This window comes from Equus quagga, chromosome 10 (assembly GCF_021613505.1).
Source record: "Equus quagga isolate Etosha38 chromosome 10, UCLA_HA_Equagga_1.0, whole genome shotgun sequence".
Classification (NCBI taxonomy): Eukaryota; Metazoa; Chordata; class Mammalia; order Perissodactyla; family Equidae; genus Equus; species Equus quagga.
Genome location: NC_060276.1, coordinates 41,581,798 through 41,601,413, shown reverse-complemented (window position 1 = coordinate 41,601,413; position 19,616 = coordinate 41,581,798). Strand labels below are relative to the sequence as shown.

Below are 19,616 nucleotides of genomic sequence, written 5' to 3'. Positions count from 1 at the left end.
TTCCTACTCAAGCTTTATAACACCTCCCTTAAATTTACCACAAGGACATGAAGGATATAGTGGTTTGATGGATACAGAGAGGCAGAATGATGTGACGAAAAGAAAACAAGCTTTGGAGTCAAAAAGACTAATTTTAAACCTGAATTCCCCAAACTTAAGCTAGTAATTTACTGTCCCTTTCTTAGCCAGTCTCCTCATCCACCAAAGGAAAATAATACCACCTACTTCACAGGATTCTTTATTTTTATTTTTTATTGCAGTAACATTGGTTTATAACATTATATAAATTTCAGGTGTATATCATTATATTTCTGTGTAGACTGCATCATGTTCACCACCCAAAGACTAATTACAATCTATCACCACACACATGTGCTTACTCACCCCTTAGGATTCTTGCAAAAATCAAAAAAGATAACATATGAAGTCTACCTGCTACATTTAAAAACCTTTACACTCTATTCCCATTATTTTTAACCTACCTTATAATGTGAAATCCTTTGTGATTCAAACTGCAGCACCACTCCACATGCATTACAAAAGTTATCTGTAAAACGTTCAGCCTTTTCCTGTTCATTCCAAGTCATATCTATGAATAAAATAAAGGGAAGTGAGACTATATATCACATTAATGAATATTTAGAAGTATCATTTTCATTCTTCAACCATATATTATTTCATATACCACGTCAAATCTGAGTGCTTGTCAGGCTACAGTAATAGTTTTTCGCTTATCAAGTATGCAATCTAACATGGGCATATTATGTCTAATGTCTGATATGGCAAGAGTTATTTACTTAGTATGATAAGTCTAGGCAATACTGTTAGCACTCCAAATGAAAAGTTATGGGGGTACCAGTAACTTCATGAGCTTCAGGAAATGATTTGGGGCACCAAAAGTGAAAGGTAGGATTAAAAGACCTAGCCCTGGAATTTTGTGTTTTACAGTAGATAGTCCTAAGAAAGGCATTGTTTTAAGACTGAAACTTATCCGGAGCCACGGCTTCAATGTTATCTAAACATCATATGGAACCATAAACGAACTTTGCCCATGGTGGGCAAACATCCTCCGTTGCTATACAAACACTAGCATACCCATCTAGCCAAACAAGTCTCACACAAGCCCCCTAAAAGCTGTGAAGTAATGTTCATATACTAACATCTAGAAATTATGCTATAGTGTTTCTAACTGTAAAAAATAACACATGCCAAAGCTTTCTGCTTTTACACTTGAGGTTCACACTTCTATCTAAAGTTCTTAGCTGCAATGTATTCTGCCAAAGTTACTAGTTTGTCTTTGGGTATAAATTACAAAACATCAAAATTTTGCTTGTGGGGCCGGCCCAGTGGTGCAGTGGTTAAGTTTGCACATTCTGCTTCGGGGGCCCGGGGTTTGGGGTTGGGATCCCGGGTGCAGACATGGCACCGCTTGGGAAAAGCCACGCTGTGGCAGGCGTCCCACATATAAAGTAGAGGAAGATGGGCATGGATGTTAGCTTGGGGCCAGTCTTCCTTAGCAAAAAGAGGAGGATTGGCAGTAGCTAGCTCAGGGCTAATCTTCCTCCAAAAAAAAAATTTTTGCTTGAAATTTGGCTATTTAAATGGATAAGCTGATACCACACATACTTTCATGGAGAAACGCCAATGATATATTAAATGAATTAAAAGTTGTAGAATAAATATAATACATCCAATTCCCAACACTAATAAAAATTAAATATACACCACATATAAAAATAGGGAAATATGTAAATTAAATTTAAAAGTGCTTAATTTTGGGAAGTGGGGCTAGAAAAGGAACAAAGGGAGAAAATTTATCACTGTTCTCTGTACAACTGTCTTGTTTCAATATTGTAAAAACTGTGTAGGATTTTCCTTTTTACAATCTTTACAGCTATTTAAGAGTTATGTTGCATATCTTCATCTAAGCTTAATTTTCAGTACCACTGTATGGACTAAGAAGGCTTACTTAAAAAATTGCATGTTCAAGATAAGAATAACTGTAACTAGGACCATGTCAGAAATGACTTGATGAACAGTTAAAAATTATCCCTATAATATATAGTACCCCCTCAGAATTATTTTTACTTTGTTTTCAAATATACGATTTATCTAACTTTGACTTTAAAATCAGCAAGGCAAAGAGTTTAACTAAAATGTATTTCAGGACTTCCCTTGTTTGAGAATTTACTACTACAGATGGTCCTCGACTTACCATGGTTTGATTTACAATTTTGCAACTTTACCATGGTGCGAAAGCAATACCCATTCAGCAGAAATCGTACTCAGAATTTTGAATTTTGATCTTTTCCTGGGCTAGCAGTATGTGGTACCAGACTCTTGTGATGCTGAGCAGCAGCAGCTCCCAGTCAGCCACGTGATCACAAGGGTAAGCAAACAACACACATAACAATCATTATGTACCCATACAACCATTCTGTTCTTCACTTTCAGTATTCAAAAATTGCATGAGATATTCAAAACTTTATTACAAAATAGGCTTTGTGTTAGATGACTTTGCCCACCTGTAGGCTAATGTAAGTGTTCTGAGCACATTTAAGGTAGCCTAGGCTAAGCTATGATGTTCAGTAGGTTAGGTGTATTAATGCATTTTCCAGGGCTGGCCCCGTGGCCAAGTGGTTAAGTTCACGCACTCCGCTGCAGGCAGCCCAGTGTTTCACTGGTTCGAATCCTGGGCGCCGACATGGCACTGCTCATCAAACCATGCTGAGGCAACGTCCCACATGCCACAACTAGAGGGACCCACAACGAAGAATATACAACTACGTACCGGGGGGCTTTGGGGAGAAAAAGGAAAAAGAAAATTTTAAAAATCTAAAGAAAAAAATGCATTTTCCACTTGTGTTATTTTCAATTTATGATGGGCTTATCAGGACATAACTCCATATTAAGTTGAGGAAGATGGGTATATGCAATCTGAGCATAGCGGTAAGATCTTGAACTTCCTATTAAAATCTTCAATAATAAGTAAATATTATAATTTGGTGGCAATATAACTTATTACCGAGGGAAAATTTCCTTTAAGAAGAAAAAAGGAAACTACTAATTTAGAAATTCAAGAATTCCTAATATTTAACACTTATTTCTCTCCTAGATCAACTTTTAATTCCAGATTCCCCCACTTCTAACAGTCAAAGTTTGAAACTGACACTCAAGTTGGGAAATATCAAGGCCGAGTATTTTAACCCAGCCTTTCATTACTGGTGTCCCAGATAATTTCCACCAAGCCCATGAAGCTACTGGTGCCCCTATAACTTTTCATTTAGAACAGTATTGCCTAGACTTACTACCTTCGACTCATTTCCTAAAACAAGTTCTTGGTCTGTTTTTCTTTATTAAATGGCATAATATTTCAGGCTCAAAATCTCAGCCATTCTTCCCCCCAGAAAATCGCTGTTTCATGTCAATTCTAGTTTATAATGTTATTTCATATCCATCTCTTCCTTTTCATTTCCCATAATACTACCCCAGTTCAGGCCCTCAATGCCTTTGGACATCATTTAGCTTTATTAATACTCATCGAGGTTAGTCTCAAAGTAGTATGGTAGACATTTTGGAAAGAGATAAGAAAAAAGAATGAGCATTTTATTGAAGGCCTTCAATGTGTCAAACAAGATTAGAGCTTACCCCTTTAGTCCTTAAAATAATTCTGCACGGTTAGTGGCTTTTCCCACATTTTGAAGGTTAGGAAATTGGGATTCATTGAAATCAAAATAACTTGTCACATGAGTTATTTGGTGGGGCATGAACTTTGTATTATCTTGACTTTTTCCATTATACTAACATAACTGTCTCATATGTTAGAAATGACAAAGCAAGGGAATAATTCCTAATCTCGAAGAATTTACAATTTAGTAAGGAAGTTATGTATAGAAAGAACTATCAGCTCAAGATCAAAATAGCCTAAGTATTATAAGATATAAGGTATAGTGTGTTCCTGCTGAGGAGTCTGGGAAAAGTTTTCGAGAGGAAAACAGGTTTTTAACTAAGCTTTAAAAGATGTGTAAGGGGCCGGCCCCATGGCCGAGTGGTTAAGTTCGCGCACTCCACTGCGGTGGCCCAGGGTTTCGCCGGTTCGGATCCTAGGCATGGACATGACCCTGCTCGTCAGGCCACGTTGGCATGGCGTCCCACATGCCACAACTGGAAGGACCCACAACTAAAATATACAACTATGTACCAGGGGGCTTTGGGGAGAAAAAGGAAAAATAAAATCTTAAAAAAAAAGATGTGCAAAATTCAGATAAAAAGAGTGGAATAAAGGTACTTGGGGGGAGGCAAGAGTATGAAGGGAAATAATTGAAAGCTTGGAATGAGGCCAAATCATAATTGGCTTCATTAGGGAATTTGGATTTAATTGCATTCAATAAAGGAAAAGAAGTGACTTAAAAATGGGGATATGAGTTAGGCATCAGTCACAGGCAAGAGGTCATGAGGCCTAAACCAGAAGAGAGGCAATAGGCACAGAAAGGAAGGAATGAATATAGAGGCATATCTATCAAAACTATAGGGTATTAGAGCCTGAGCTTAGAACTGGCTATGAATATGATAAACCTTTAGAGATATTACGTTTAAGCTTAAGCAATGTTGTTCCTGATGCAAGAAGTGGAGCCTTGACCTTACATCCAATAAATTCACCTACAATTACTTGTCAATGGCAAATTCTCTCTGTGGGTGTAATATACTGAAAGTGTTGATGTTCTAACTTTAGTGAATCAAAAATTAAAATACACAAAAATATGAGGTTAAAAAAGAAGATATCGGAGTGATGATGCACATTAAAATGTACTTAAAAGGATTTACCCTAATTTTCTTTAAATAGCACACTTTCCTAATCAATTCAAAGATGATAAAATCTACATTCTAAATTTCAGGAACAATTCTTCCTGTAAAAATCATTCTTAATCAGGGTTTCACATCATATTCACATACACAGCTTTTCAAAATCATACATGCTGAATTAAAATAAAAATCTCTGTAGGTGGTCCAATCCACCCACAAGTGATTCTGATGATCAACCATGTTGGGAATCACTGCCCTACAAGCCAAGCTCAGATCCTTACATATAATGGCTGTCCAATATCTATTTGGTAACTAACTGACCAATAAAAAGGTCTTGTCATCTAGACATAGTATACATAAGTATCATTATCAAGCTAACGGTTCTTTAGTCAAACCTGAAGAGGTTTTTGTAAAAACAGAAAGGAAGGAAGAAAAGAAAAAAAAAGAAAATATTTCTTGGCACTACCTCGAATCTATTTAAATCTCCAGGGTTGAGGCCCAAGAATCTGTGTTTTTGAATAGAGTCCCCAAGTAATCTCTTAAACAGCCAACCTAGCTATCCTAGTTCAACCTTCCACCAATGTAGTTCTCAACCCTGGCTGTACATTAAAATCACCTAGGTTGTTTTTAAAACATACCAATGCTCAGGCTCCGCCTCAGAGCAATTAACCAGAATCTCTGGGATTGGTTCTCACTCATAGTTTGTTGTTTGTTTTGTTTTGTAAAGCTTCCCAGGTGGTTCTGTTGCACAGTGAAGGTTAAGAATCACTGCTGTCTTTCTAGTTGCCAAATTTTCATGTGTTTTTGTTGAACTGAAACTTTTTCCTTAAGTAGGGGTCTCAAACTTCAGTATATATCAGATCTCCTAGAGAGCTTGTTAAAAGACATTACTGGGCCCCACCCCCAGAATTTCTGATTCAGTAGTTCTGGGATGGGGTTCCAAGAACATAGATTTTTTAAAAGCTCCCTGCTGATGCTGATGCTGCTGATCCAGGGACCACACTTTGAGAATCACTGTTTTAGGGCTTCTACTGGTCCTGGTTCTATAATCCCTCTTCTAAAATGGGAATCCCTAAATATTTTAAGAGAACCATTTACATCTTTATTCCTTCCCTCTCTCTTTAGCCTTTTTGCAAATTGATCTCACTTCCATCATGCAGCATGATTTCTAGTCCTCTCACTAGTTTACCTAAATTGCTGCCATTCAGAAAGTGTGACATAAACACAATCACCCTAATGGGGTCACAATAACAACAAACAAATAAAATGAGATCATCACCTCATTTTTTTAAATTATAGTAAAAAAACTCCTAAGAAAATGCGCCATCTTAACCATTTTTAAGTGTACAGTTCAGTAGTGTTATGTATATCCACCTCCTGATTCTGAATATCTCTCTTCTATTAATATAGCGTAAGATAGCTTCACCATTTTTGGTGGTCGCATCATACTGTTGACTCATGCTATGCTGACTTTTGACTAAAATGTAAGCTTCTTTTTTACCTGGAGCTGTTTAAACTCAGTCCCTTCAGGATATAGCTATATAGACAGAAACTTCTGGATCCCAAAACGGACCCAATATATACATATATTTGCCCCATTTAAATTTTACCTTGTTAGATCCTACCAATCATACTGACCTTTCAAAATCTTGAATCTGTTAACAGGAGGCTTGTGAAAGGTGGCTTTTTACTGAGAACAATCACATACAATGGGTATTGTTTTTCAGCGGTCACTCCAGACGACCAAATTCTCCTCTAGCTGCATTTGCCCTAAATTTAATGTGAATGTGATGATCTCTACTTTCTAAAGGTGATACCTGAGGCTTGGAGAGGTCAAGCAATTTGCCCAAAGTCACACAGCTCATAAGCGTCAGAGCTAGAATTCAAATCTAAGTCTGCCCAAGATTTCCCTGAGAGCTGGTTCTTAAAAAGGCCAAAGTCTTGAATGAGAAATTTCCTCTCTAGGTTTGTATGTAAGAAACATACGTCCACGTCACAAGAGATGCTAAACAAATGTTACTTTAGACCTCATTCTACCCCATCCCCACTATTTGAGATGTGATTTTTGGACTCTCAGAAATAAATGGCTTATAGTCAATTCTGAAAGTAGGAGAGGAAACTGGCGATAGTACAGGTGTTTTTCAGCCTGTCTTAGGGGGAAGGCCCAGAGGACAGGCCAATCTCAGGGAGCACATGTTAAATTAGGGGTCAGGTGAGAAAACGACATTGGCTGTGAGGAAGATGGATAGGACAGGAACTACTGTTTACTGAGCACTCACTACATGCTAGGAACTAAAGTGTTCTTGCAAAGAACTGAGGCTTAGGAACTGGTTCTAGTAGGAATTGGGACCAAGGTATAGCTAAATAAACTTGGACATTTGTATATTCCTCTCTTTCCTTTTCTTCTTTATACTTTCTCCATGTCTTTTCTCTTCTTTAACTGGTTAGAATATGAAACTGATGTATTTCTATTGGTTGGTTGTTTAATATGGGTTTATACTGATTCTTAATTACAAAAACAGTAAGAGTTATAAGCAGTAGAATGAGAGAGACTGCATTATAGTTTTTACACTGCTATTAACTAACTGTATGACTAAGAACATATCACAACTTTTCAGATTTCCATTTCTGAAGTTTCTTTTGTACTCGACTATATATGGGTTGATGGTCATCAATGGGAAAAGATTGTATTTTAGATAGGAATACACACAGAAGCAAAATTTTGGTAGGGTACTTACATAAGGACCCAAATATCTTAGCTGCTCCCAAATAATGTCTATCAGAAAACACAAAAGATGATTTGTAGTTTTAAGCAGCTATACAGGTCGTACAGGTTTTAAGGGCCTAAAAATTCAAAAGATCCCAATATTTCTTTCCCTATTGTTCCATTATCTGCATTTCCTTGTCTATGTCCTAACCCTAAAGCAAGTTCTCCCAAATATTTCTTTGTAAAAAACACACACAGTATTTCTATTACCAAGTATAATGTTTTAGTTATTATAGCTAGCATCAAAAAGAATTTTTAAAAGCAAATTAGGGTATTATCTTGGTCATAATTTAAGTATAAGTGGCTAAGTTTTCTTCCCTGACAATGAATATACCAATCTAATTAGTTAAATTTAGTTAAAAGTTAGGAGAGCTAGGGTTAAAAAATATAACTAGATTACACATTAGAATATCAAATGACAAAATACCGAATGCTGTGAAGTGTGATTTCTTATCTCATCTGCAGCAAATAAACTTCTTTGAACATGAGACGGTAAATACCTCCCAGTTAATCTTAGGCATGTTGTTTTAATATTCCTAGCAGAGCACTTGTCAACTGTTTTTCATTCCTTGATATATTTGAATTTTGTATGCTATCACAAACTTGGAAAAAAGATATGGATGGGGAGCAAAATTTTATACTCAAAGCTCAGTTTAGTGCAGCTTGGTATGGAGATCTTAGTGATACAATGGTGTGCTCTCAAATATGGACTGGGATATACTGTCTTTGAAACATGCAGGTATTTCTGATGCTGATACTGTTCCTCCACGTTTTAACATAAAACAAAAGCAATGGAGAATAAGAAAGTACTGTCAAAAACTAGGTTCAGGGGGCTGGCCCCATGGCTGAGGGGTTAAAGTTCCTTGTGCTCTGCTTCGGTGGCCCGGGGTTCACAGGTTCGGATCTTGGGTGTGGACCTACTCTACTCATCAGCATGCTGTGGAGCCATGCCACATACAATGTAGAGGAAGATTAGCACAGATGTTAGCTGAGGACTAATCTTCCTCAAGCAAAAAAAAAAAAAAAAAAAGAGGAGGATTGGCAATGGATGTTAGCTCAGGGTGAATCTTCCTCTCACTCTCTCTCTCTCTCTCTCTCTCTCTCACACACACACAAACTAGGTTCAAAATGGGAAGAGAAAATAAGTCTGATAATGGAGTGATGGCTCAAACTGATAATATATGGAAAAGATAAAACAAATGCTTAAAGAATGGTCTCATTTACACTCAGAATATAAGAGGGTAAAGTTTCTTTGCAATGTTGTGCTCTGTGGTAATAATAAACTGTACTTCCTCAGGTTGTCAACTATTAATAAATTAAGAATAACTTTTAAATATGTTATTTTCCAGAAATTAGACAGAAAAGTTTACTTTAGAGTGGAGAACCATGGTCATATAACAGAACTATGACCTACAGTTGCAGAATTTCAGTTTGGGACAACAAAAAAGTTCTGCAGATGAAAACTGGTGAAAGTTGCATAACACCATGAATATATGTAATGCCACTGAATTGTACACTTAAAAATGCTTAGAATGGCAAATTTTATGTTATGTATATTTTACCACAATAAAAAGTAAAATAAAATATTGAAAGCAAAAATGACAAAAGCACCTTCTTCTCCCTGAACCATGGTATGAGGGCAGTTGCCCTGCAAAGTCAACCTCACACTCAGAGGAAACTGCACGACCAAGTAATAAACTTTTGTTTTGCTACTATGACATAAGTGATTCTCTCTTGAATAACACGTAGGAAGGTTATTTTAAATCAAAGAGGGCTTTTGTCACAAATTATAAATGGGATCTAATAAGAGAGTTCATACATTCGATGCTACTACAATGTGATTATATTTGTGAATGTCTTTAGCTTTTGGTGAGAAAATGAATTAACCAATTTTCTATTAATGAAAGTGTTTAATCTATTTCCTTCCTACAAGGAATGTTGACATGACTTGAGAAAATAAAACTTTCATAATAATTTGGAATGAGGGAAAAAACTATGACCTACAGCATTGGGTAGTAGTAAAAAATAAGTAGTACAGCACTGGGTAGCAGGAGGAAAAAATAAGCTACTGAGTTGGTCAAGCAGATTCAAATCCTATCTCTACCCATAACTATATAACCTTGAGCAAATTATTTAATGACTCTGAGTCAGTTTTTTCCATATAAAAAGTACAGAAATACAATGTCTCTCCCAGGATGTGGTGAATACTAAATTAAATTTAAAAAATGTTTAATGCACCTAGGCATTCAATAAAGTACGCCTGTTTACTAATCCAGAAACTTTGATCTTCTTCTTCTTTTTCTTTTTTTTGGTGAGGAAGACTGTTGCTGAGCTCACATCTGTGCCAATCATCCTCTATTTCGTATGTGGGACCCCACCACAGCATGGCTTGGATGAGCAGTGTGTAGGTCCACGCCTAGGATTTGAACCTGGGACAGCAGAGTGTGCAAACTTAACCACTATACCACTGGGCCAGCCCCAGATGTTTTTACTTAATACTATTTATAATCATTTTATTTCAAATCAGACTAGTTTTAGAGATCTAGTTCAGGGTATCTCAATCTTGGCACTATTGTCTCTTTGGGCCAGATAATTCATTGTTGTGAGGGGCTGCTCTATGCATTGTACGATATTTAGCAGCATTCCTGGCCTACATACTAACTAGAAGTTGGTAACATTCCCCAGTCATGACAACCAAAAATAGGTCCAGACATTGCCACATGTCCCTTGTGGGGCAAAACTGCCTCTAGATTATAAATGATTTAGTCTAATGTCTTCACTTCAAAATGAGGAAGCTAAGGCCCAGAGAGGTTATAGGAAATGAAAGACAAGGGAAGATAAAATTTAAAAGATATGATTCTAGATTCAGGTGGATTTGGGCCATGAAAAAATTCCAGGAGTCTGGGGAGAGACATTACTAACAGCAGATGGATATTCTTAAGTTAGTGGAATACAAATATGAGTACTAATAACTCACATTCTATGGACTTGGGCATTACTAAAATCCCCTATGTTGATATAAAAATATGCAATTCAGCTTGTATCAGACTATGTGCTTTTGATGATATAAAAACAAAGAGGATTCACTTGTCAGAAACTCACTTTTTTAGGGACCTTTGTTCGATTATGCCTACTCCAAATAGCTGTATTACTATGCTAAAGTAAAATACCATTAACTTCTGTATCCAAAAATGCAATTGAATGTGAAATTCAAATTATAATATTTGAATTTTATTCTACTACTACTAGATAACACCAGACAATTTAGGATAAAATAGATTTTTGTGACAAAAGAATAACATTCATGTCTTGAGTCAGAAAACAATAATGAATTTATGCCTACAACTTGGTCCACTCTCACTAGTGGAATTAAAAGCTATACAAGATCTCTGAGGAAAAGAACCAGAAGATTATCACATCTCTTCTAGGTAAGAGAACCTTCTCTGTTCACTCAAATTAAATGTTTTTTGGTTACCCTGATAAGAAATTGAAGCTTATTCAAATTAGGTGACTCTATATATAACTGGCTATATTTAATAAAATGAATCTTACTTGCATTTGTTACACGACAATTAGATTTGGTTGTACAAAACAACAAATTTTCTCTTTAAGACAACCCATCAGATCTTTACGGCAAGGACTAGCTATTAACTGCTTTAATGATTTACTGAAGTGGGAATTTCATAGTCCAACTGATTTTGATGCAAAAAAAAACTAGCACTGTAAAGAAATCTTTGCATATCCTATTTTAATAAAGTGACAAGAATAGAGCAAACCTCAGAAGGGTTGGCTGCAATATTGTAAACATAAATGTCTTTCTTAGTCACAGATTTGAAATTGGGCATTAAGAAATCTGAGAAATAATCATGTTAATTCTGCAAAGAGCATATGTGCTATATTCTCCATGATTACACCTTTAGAGATAACCTTGCTCAAACATTCTTGATTAGAAAAGATCTTTTTCAAATAGCTGCCTTGACCTTTGCAATCTTTTAACACCATTATAATCTTAGGAAAGAATGAGCAGAGCTCAAACTAAGCTATAGGAGACTTGGGAACTGACTGTGTTAACTTTGCCAAGGCATTTAACTCTCTTTTTCCCCTAATGGTTACACTCCATTTAAGGGGTTTTCAGAGATATTAACTGTGCCAGAAATGCAGATCTGTACCTGTTAGCATTATGAGCACTCACAGCTATAATGCTATCTAGTATCCTTACTTTCTCAGGCTATAAGATTAGTACATTATCTATGAGTTAGGCAAGTTTAGGCAATATTACACAGATTATCACAATCAAATCAAATGCCATATTCCCATGGCATATTAACAATTACAAAATACAATGAAATTAGCAAAATAATTGAGAGTACTAGTTGCATGTTTAATATTTACTTTTTCTTTATTTAAATTAAGTCCTTGACCTTCATAATTATGAGCACTCTGTGGCTAGCTAGCTCAGGAGTCATGCTTGTGAAATTAGAAACTGAATTCAAGTCTTGTATAAATCCATTAATTTACTTGATCTCATGACAACTACTTTGCATTAGAAAGTTATCATGCCATTCATTCCAACAAGTTAATAAATGTGAATAGATCTGTAAGACTGGTTTCAGGAGGAAAAGAATCAAAGTTCATATCCTAACAGATATGTATTGAATATAGTAGTGGACATGCTTAGTCAGTATTTTCACATATTGACACCTAAGGACAGAGGGTCAGAAATTAACAAATGGTCATTAATCTCTCTCCAGACATCCCCACCCTGCCAAATGCAGACAATTAAAAATTAATTCTAACAGTTTGTTAATTTTTCTTCCTAGATGCCAACATGAGATTTACAACATAATGTTTTAGTGTGCCTATAGTATATAAGACAGCATGGGCAGAATACAGCTTTGTAATAAACAATAGAACAATCCCAATAGTCTAGGAATCTAATTATATTTAAAACTGCATTTTCCCAAATTATTTTATTTATTCATTTTATAATGTACTATCAAGCACTACTATTGAGCTCTTTAATATAGCTGTGTCTAATTCTTCTGTATATCCTCAGCACTGAGCACAGTGCCTGGCACACACATATACAGGTGTTCAATAAATGATTCCCAAATAAATGAAGGAAAGGCTATTAACTAGGTTTTCTTATGGTGGACTTGAAACTTTACTGAATGAGATGGAGACAAAGGAAAGCCTTGTTAGGTAATCACTATGCAAATGGATTATTAACCAAATGAAAATGCAGAATGTTCTCCAATCTAAAACAGAATCATTTAATAATTTATTTTTCCTAAAAGGAAGAGGTAAATAAAAGGGTTTTTGTTTTGATTTTTTACTATTGGAACATCAATGCTGGGTGAAAATGCATTTTTGAGCCATTAAACATTTTTGAAAAACTTCACTAAATGAAATATGAAGTGTCCTACAGAATTTCATGACTGCCCTTACCATGAATTCTGGGTAGGTATGTGTCTTTTCATATGTTTGTTCACTTAGTATTTCTTTTGTTTGTTGTTTTGTTTTTAAGTTGATTGCCTAATTTCCCATTGGTAACCTTTGAAAGCCTCTAATCTTCCCTGCTTGGCAATTTCTAATCTCCACTGACATTTGCTTATTACCAACCTCATGACAGATGAGATCTTCAGGGTGTTAGCCAAAGGTGAAAATGGATCAGCAAATGCTTTATCAAACCACTTTTAATGGTTCTATCTGGAGCAGACTTGTAATAATTGGAATATTGACAATTCTTTGCCACCTTTCTGAGCAATCTTCCAACTAGAACTTAAAAAACAAACAAGCAAAAGATACTGGCATACCACTGAGCAACATTTTTCTCTCTTCAATCCTTTATCCACTATCATAACTGGCAACTACTTACAGCCTTTGTAAGTATCTAAACAAAAGTATTTTGAGACCTAATAGTGTTTCGGACAGTGTACTATATCAAATATTCATCATTTGTTAAGTGAAAAGGTAAGAGAGTTTTGGTATGGAATGAATAGTTATTGAAGAATATTTACCTAAAATGAATGATAAGAGGTAATTTTTAGGTAGCAATTATGTTTGATTTTTCATATCCTAGTAAATTGTCTCAACATTAACAACACAGATTTCACTACTCACTGAATGTCAGGTAGTAACTATGAGTCAAGGTTTCTAATGGCTTATGAATCACTGTTCTAGTGCACAGCCATGGGAATGCCATTGACAGAAGATCGATGCAGAACTGCAAAATCATGGTTCATACTTCCAGATCTGAAATCAACCTCGAAGTTTCACTAGTCCAATACTTCTACTTCAGAAACGTCAAAACCCAAATCCAGGAAGCCTGGGACCTGTTCAGGGTCACAAAATCTAGTGGATAAACTAACAACAGAACCTAGGTTCACTGCACCAGATTCCTACGCTAGGGCTGTCCTCATTTTACCACCTAGCAATAGCACAGACAGGGTATTTCTGCTACTTTATAAATTTATCTCTCTTAAAGCTGTTAATATCTGCATATATTCAAAGACACCGCAACCAAGCCAGTCACAGAGCCAGGCAAAAAGCCGTTTTTTCCATGAGATACTGCTCCTAAACCTTACTGTGAAAAGGCCATGAGAACCAAGATGAATTGTGATCTTGACCACCTATAAAACTGTTCTCTCCTTCTTGCTGGTTATAGACAGTAAGTTTGGTATAAAAACAAAAAATCCAGATGTCATATTTTCATTCCAGAACAACTGTACAAATCCAGGCTGACTGAAGACACTAAATAGAGTCTTTCAAAGGCTGCCTTCAGTAAGACAGTTAATAAATTAAAAAATCATCATATTATAGTGTATTTCTAACTTTCTTATTTAGTAATTGGCATTTATGTAATGTGCCTATGACAAATATTACAAGGGATTTTTTTCACTGTTTCACCATTCCTCCAAAGTGAAAGGTGTGAAAGGTTATAGGATATATCGTTTAAAAATGTGAAGAGAAACTCATTTTTATGGGGTAATTTTAATGGTGTGTCCTCCTAAGAAAAAGGAAATTAAATTATTCCACTCTATTTTGGAGTCCTCGATCTTTCACTTTGGAGGCAAGTTAGCAACATAAGGAACACAGCAAATACTGGAAATTAATTATGAAATTTATGATGGCAAAATGCTTTACTGAGATCTTCGGCAATGGAATCGGTCTCAACCACTTAAGAAGCATTTCCAAAACTGCTTTAAATCACATTTCAATGGCAAATTTTACAGTTTGGTATTAGTAGGCTGCTTACAAGTATACAGTACTTTGTGTGTACTAAAATACCACTTACACTGAAATAGTCAAGAAATACCTCTTTATGTTAGGAGTAATATGTGTTGGTAGGTACAACAGCACTTATTAAAACCAAAATCACCTTAAAAATGGGCCCATAATCCTTGCTTTACAAGGTCACACCCTCAGATAGCCAAAGAAAAACTCTCCAAAGTGATTCCTGAAATCTGCTTCTGCCACTCTCTTCTTTTCTTCCCTCAGTACAAGCCTCTCCACTAGACCCTAAACTAGACCCTCCACTGGATCCTAAAATTCAACACCTACTTTAAAGCTCAAGTATACACTCTAACCTCCGCAAATTCCTAACCTTGTCTCTCAAATATCCTACTGCAAGTTTCTACGCTGCAGGATGCTTAATTTCACCAAAAGGGGTTTCCTCCCTCTCATTTCTTTGGCCTTTTCTTTTGATCTCTGCCCCCTTTCTCCATCAGTCCCCCTTCGCTTCTCCTGACTTCCTAGTTCCACGGTACTTCTCCCTTGCCTCCTCTTTTACCAAATCACACCTCAGCTTCCTAGAGCTTTCTAAGGCGCCCTGGCTGGGAGAGAAATTATGTGGTAATTTTTTTTTTCCCTTCAAACTCCTGCCTTGTGAATACCTGCAGTTCCTTTTCCTGGGGGCTCCCATCCTTTTCGGGGGGCGGGGGAGAAGTAGGGAAGCCCCTCTCTGCTTCGGTCGTCTTACACACTTCGGGGCTAATACGGCGGGGCGGGGCGAGCTTGGCCTTTACTGCGCCACAGCAGGTGGGGGGTGGGGCGGAGGCGAACCGCGCCCAGTCCGATCTCGGACGGGCCGAAGAGAGGCAGCGAAGGAGATGGGGCCGCCCCCACACCCCGGGACGGGAACTCACCTTCTCTGAGGCAAGGGCGGGTGTCTACTTTAAAACTACTGCCCCCCCTCCCCGCCGCCGCCATAGTGGAGCCTCCAAAGCCGCCGCCGCCGTCGCCACAGCCACTGGCAGGCAGGCAGGCAGGGGTGGAGGTGGCGGAGGAGGCAGGCACAATCACTGCCGCCGCCGCCGCCGCCGCCGCGCAGGCGGTGTAGGAGAAGAAGGAGGCGGCAGAGACGGTAGCTTCCTGAGGGGAAGACTCTGCCGCCAACGGCCCGACTGTGCTCCGCGCCGCCGCCATCGCAGCGAGACGCGGACAATCGCACTTGCGCCTCGCTCCCGTTGAGCTCCTTTAGCCCAGCCCCTGACTGGCCCCGCCCCGATTGGCCACGCCCTGCCTAGCCCCGCCCCGCGTAGCTCCACCCCTTTCGCCCCTCTTCCTGGCTTCAGCTCAAGTCTCGTTCTCGCTCCTTCTCTCCACCAATAGGAACGCTTTAGGCCCTCGGGCGGCCCCTCCCCTACTCCCACTGCTTGGCGTCACCAGCTTGTCTTTCCAGGGGGAGCGATGATGGCCGAGGGCAAAGGGTAAAAAGCGCGGGATGTGAAAGCACGTGGGCCCCACACAGTGGAGAGGCTCTTTCCCTAGGAGGAGCTAATCTAAAACCAATTTTAGGAAAAAAATGACTGGAAACCAATTGATTCTGCCTCCAAAATATCTTTAAAATGTATCTTCTCCTGTCTTTCTTATAACCCTCAGGAGAGAGGACAGAAATAAGCAGAAGCCTTGGTCGTAACATATTTTCATTGCAGCCGTAAATGACTGCCTATCTATCAATCTACCCATCTAAGTTATAATAAAAACCTGTAAATCTGGTACCCAACCGAAAAACTAGAATATCACTGATAATTTAAATCTCCTCACCATCTTTTCCCCAGCTTCCCTCCCAAATAAACCAGTATCTTGATTTATATTTATTATTTCCATGCTTTTTTTTCATATAGGCTTATCGCATAGATGTATGCCTAAACAATGTTGTTTAGTTTTGATTGTTTTCCAATTTCACAAAGTTTGTATCTTTTTCTAGGTAGCATTTTGGGAGTTGTTTCTTTCACTAAAAGTTTTGTTTCTAAGATTCATCCAGGTAGCTGTAATTCATTCACTGTCAATGCCGTACAGTATCCCATCCATTTCCCTGTTGATGGACATGTGTCCTGGAGCATCTGTGCAAAAGTTTCTCTTGGGTATGCTCTCATTTCCAGTCACTTCTGTTGCCCTATTTCAAGTCCTCATCATCTCTTGTCGGAACTATAGCATCTGTCTCACTCATCTCCTTTCCTCTGATCTGAATCCCTCCAATCTACTTCCATATTGCTGCCATATATCACTGGCTCCCTATTGCTTATTGGATAGTCAAAGGGCACATCTTCACACTACTAGCGTCCCCTCTCACTTCCTTGATCTCATCCTCTTTCCATTGCCCCCACCTCGCCACTCTGTTTTTACTTTATGATTCAGCAATATTAAATCTTCTTACAGATTCCTCTGAAAAATATTATTTCATGATGCAGTGTTATTGTATATGTTGTTCCCTCTTCCTGAAATGCCCCTTTCTCCACATTAGGCACCTGCCTAATGGACCCCTATACATCTCTTGAAACCCAGATAATACATCACTTCCTCGAGATAACCTCCTCTGTCTCTGCTTAGACTTAATTCTACCCCCATCTGTGCTACACCTATATCTTGAGCATATTTGTATTGTGTGCCTCTCTTCTTACTAGCACGGGACCATTTTGAGACAAAAGACAGTTTGTTTTATTTTTGACTCCTCATGCTCCAGCATGGTAGAGTCCTAGGACAAATGTCACAAACCAGTGGTCCCTAGGCCTAGGTCCCTAAGTCCCTAGATCTGGCCCACACATATGTTTTAACTGCACAATTGTTTATTTACTTTCTTGTCAACATTTTAAAGGGGCATTTCATGGGGAAAAAAGTCTCTTAAAAGCATTTGAAGATTTGGCAGTATTGACTGTGTGTTCCTGACTGGCAACAACTGGCTGGAGCTGAATAGTAAATTCAGATACTTAGAGTGCTGGGCTCTTATGAACATAACTTGATGTTGTTTTTGTGGTTCAGTAATTTATCTAAGATTTCCTGAGTTATTGGGTGGTTTCTCTAATCTTCTATCCCGTCCCTCTGTAAGTACAACATTTACTCATCAAAGAAATTACTGGATAGGTCATGCACAAGAAAAATTCCACTGAAATAGCCAGTAGGTATTTGTAATTTTATTCCTTTCAATGTAATTTCATTCCCTTCAATTTTATTCCTTTCAATGTGGGAGGGGTAATCCCTCAAAAGCATTGTTTCTCAAAATATGAATCACAGTCCACTTGTGTAAGAACTATTCAATCAGACTCTCTGGGGATTATGCATCACTCAGGATTCAGTCAGCAAAAGAGGAACTGCACTAGGTATTTCAAACAGAAAAGATTTAATATAGAGACTCAAGTATTTTAAATAATCAGAAAGGTTAGAGGAATAAAACTCAGGGGACTTTTCCAGATATTATCAGCTAGCACTGGGAAGTCTTTCCACCCCCTTCCATGCTCTCTCCCATGTTCTGAAGCTGGAAGCCTATGAATTACATTTCTCAGACTTCTTGGCCAGCAGGATTCTGAATATGGTTTAGGTCCCACCAATGATATACACATGTATCACAATTTAAATAGAATAGAAATAAAAGCCATTCTTTACATGGACTCCAACAGATATAAAACATGAGTTTTTGCAGTGGCCTCAGCTTTCTGCAAGCCTTGCACCCAAAGGCTTTGGAGGACCTATAAGCAGTGGTTTTACATAGCCCCCTGATCGTTGTGTGGCAGTTACAATTTCCTGTCTTTGGACCCTAGCAGTCACCAAATATTTATTAAATTATGGAATTACTTCTTTCTTCTTAGGCTCCATGGAAAATTATGTGTCTGCTGTTCAGTAAAACAGTAAAAAGTGGGGAGAGGATAATGCATGAAACCAAAGAAAGTAATCAGTTAATTTTCTCCATGTTCCCCAACTCCATTTGGTGACATGCCAAAAAATGCCACCAAGTCGCAGTCATAGACTGACAATAAGCACATACTTTCCTTTCTTCCTCTTATACTTATCGTTGCTCTCTATGACAGTAATGCTATTAAGCGAATGCCAAAATAATTTCTTTCACAGGAGAGAGGAAGTGGAATGTGGCAGAGTAACAATTGATGAAAGCCTCCTATGGGCTAGATGCTTCCCATAATTTCCCAGTCTTCTTACAAAGTGATGTTATGTTGGGCTCATTAATCCCATTTAAAGAATGCAAACTCAGCCTCATGGTTATAACTAACTTTTCCGTGGTTTATAATTTAGCAACTGGAACAGTCTGTTTACATCACTGGACCACAGGGAGTGAACTATATTGGCTGAAATGAGTTTTAGCTACTGACTCCCCAAATCATAGAAAGAAGATGGGAGTGGAAGGAGTGTGGAAGTGGGTCTAAAATGGAAGTCAGAGGTGTCAAAAAGAAAAAAGGGAGCATATTTTTGCATATCTGAGCAATCAGTAAATAAACAAAGCATACCAGTGATCCTTTCATTGTTTTTACAGTCAGACATAATATGCTTTGTTTGGAATAATATGGGAAATGAAAAATTCATTATCACCAAACACAACACATTTAAATGCATCATAAAATAGAAGAAATAATTAGAACGTAATTTAGTGGCATGTCACTAATATGATTGACATAAAAATGAATCTGACTAAGTAGAACAATGATGTTCAATTTTATCACAAATAAATCAAAGGTGAAAAACAATGGCAATCAAACATCCAAAGTTGAGCCGGCCTGGTGGCGCAGCAGTTAAGTTTGCACGTTTCACTTCTGTG

General features: G+C 37.8%; 1 protein-coding gene across 7 annotated transcripts in view; it reads right to left on the bottom strand.

The window, feature by feature from the left end:
* The window catches only part of ZMAT1 (zinc finger matrin-type 1), a 188,170-nt gene that overhangs the window by 27,105 nt on the left and 141,449 nt on the right, over positions 1 to 19,616 (bottom strand). For 4 of the 7 annotated variants that reach the window (XM_046673915.1, XM_046673919.1, XM_046673916.1 and 1 more), the window contains exons 1-2: positions 15,718 to 16,027; positions 483 to 589 (exon numbers count right to left, since the gene is read on the bottom strand). In XM_046673915.1, coding sequence (XP_046529871.1) covers positions 483 to 589; positions 15,718 to 15,997 — 387 coding nt within the window. In that variant the 5' untranslated portion in view covers positions 15,998 to 16,027. Of the gene's footprint in view, positions 1 to 482; positions 590 to 15,465; positions 15,682 to 15,717; positions 16,028 to 19,616 lie in introns of those variants that run through there. The other 3 variants (XM_046673921.1, XM_046673920.1, XM_046673922.1) reach the window with 2 other exon arrangements.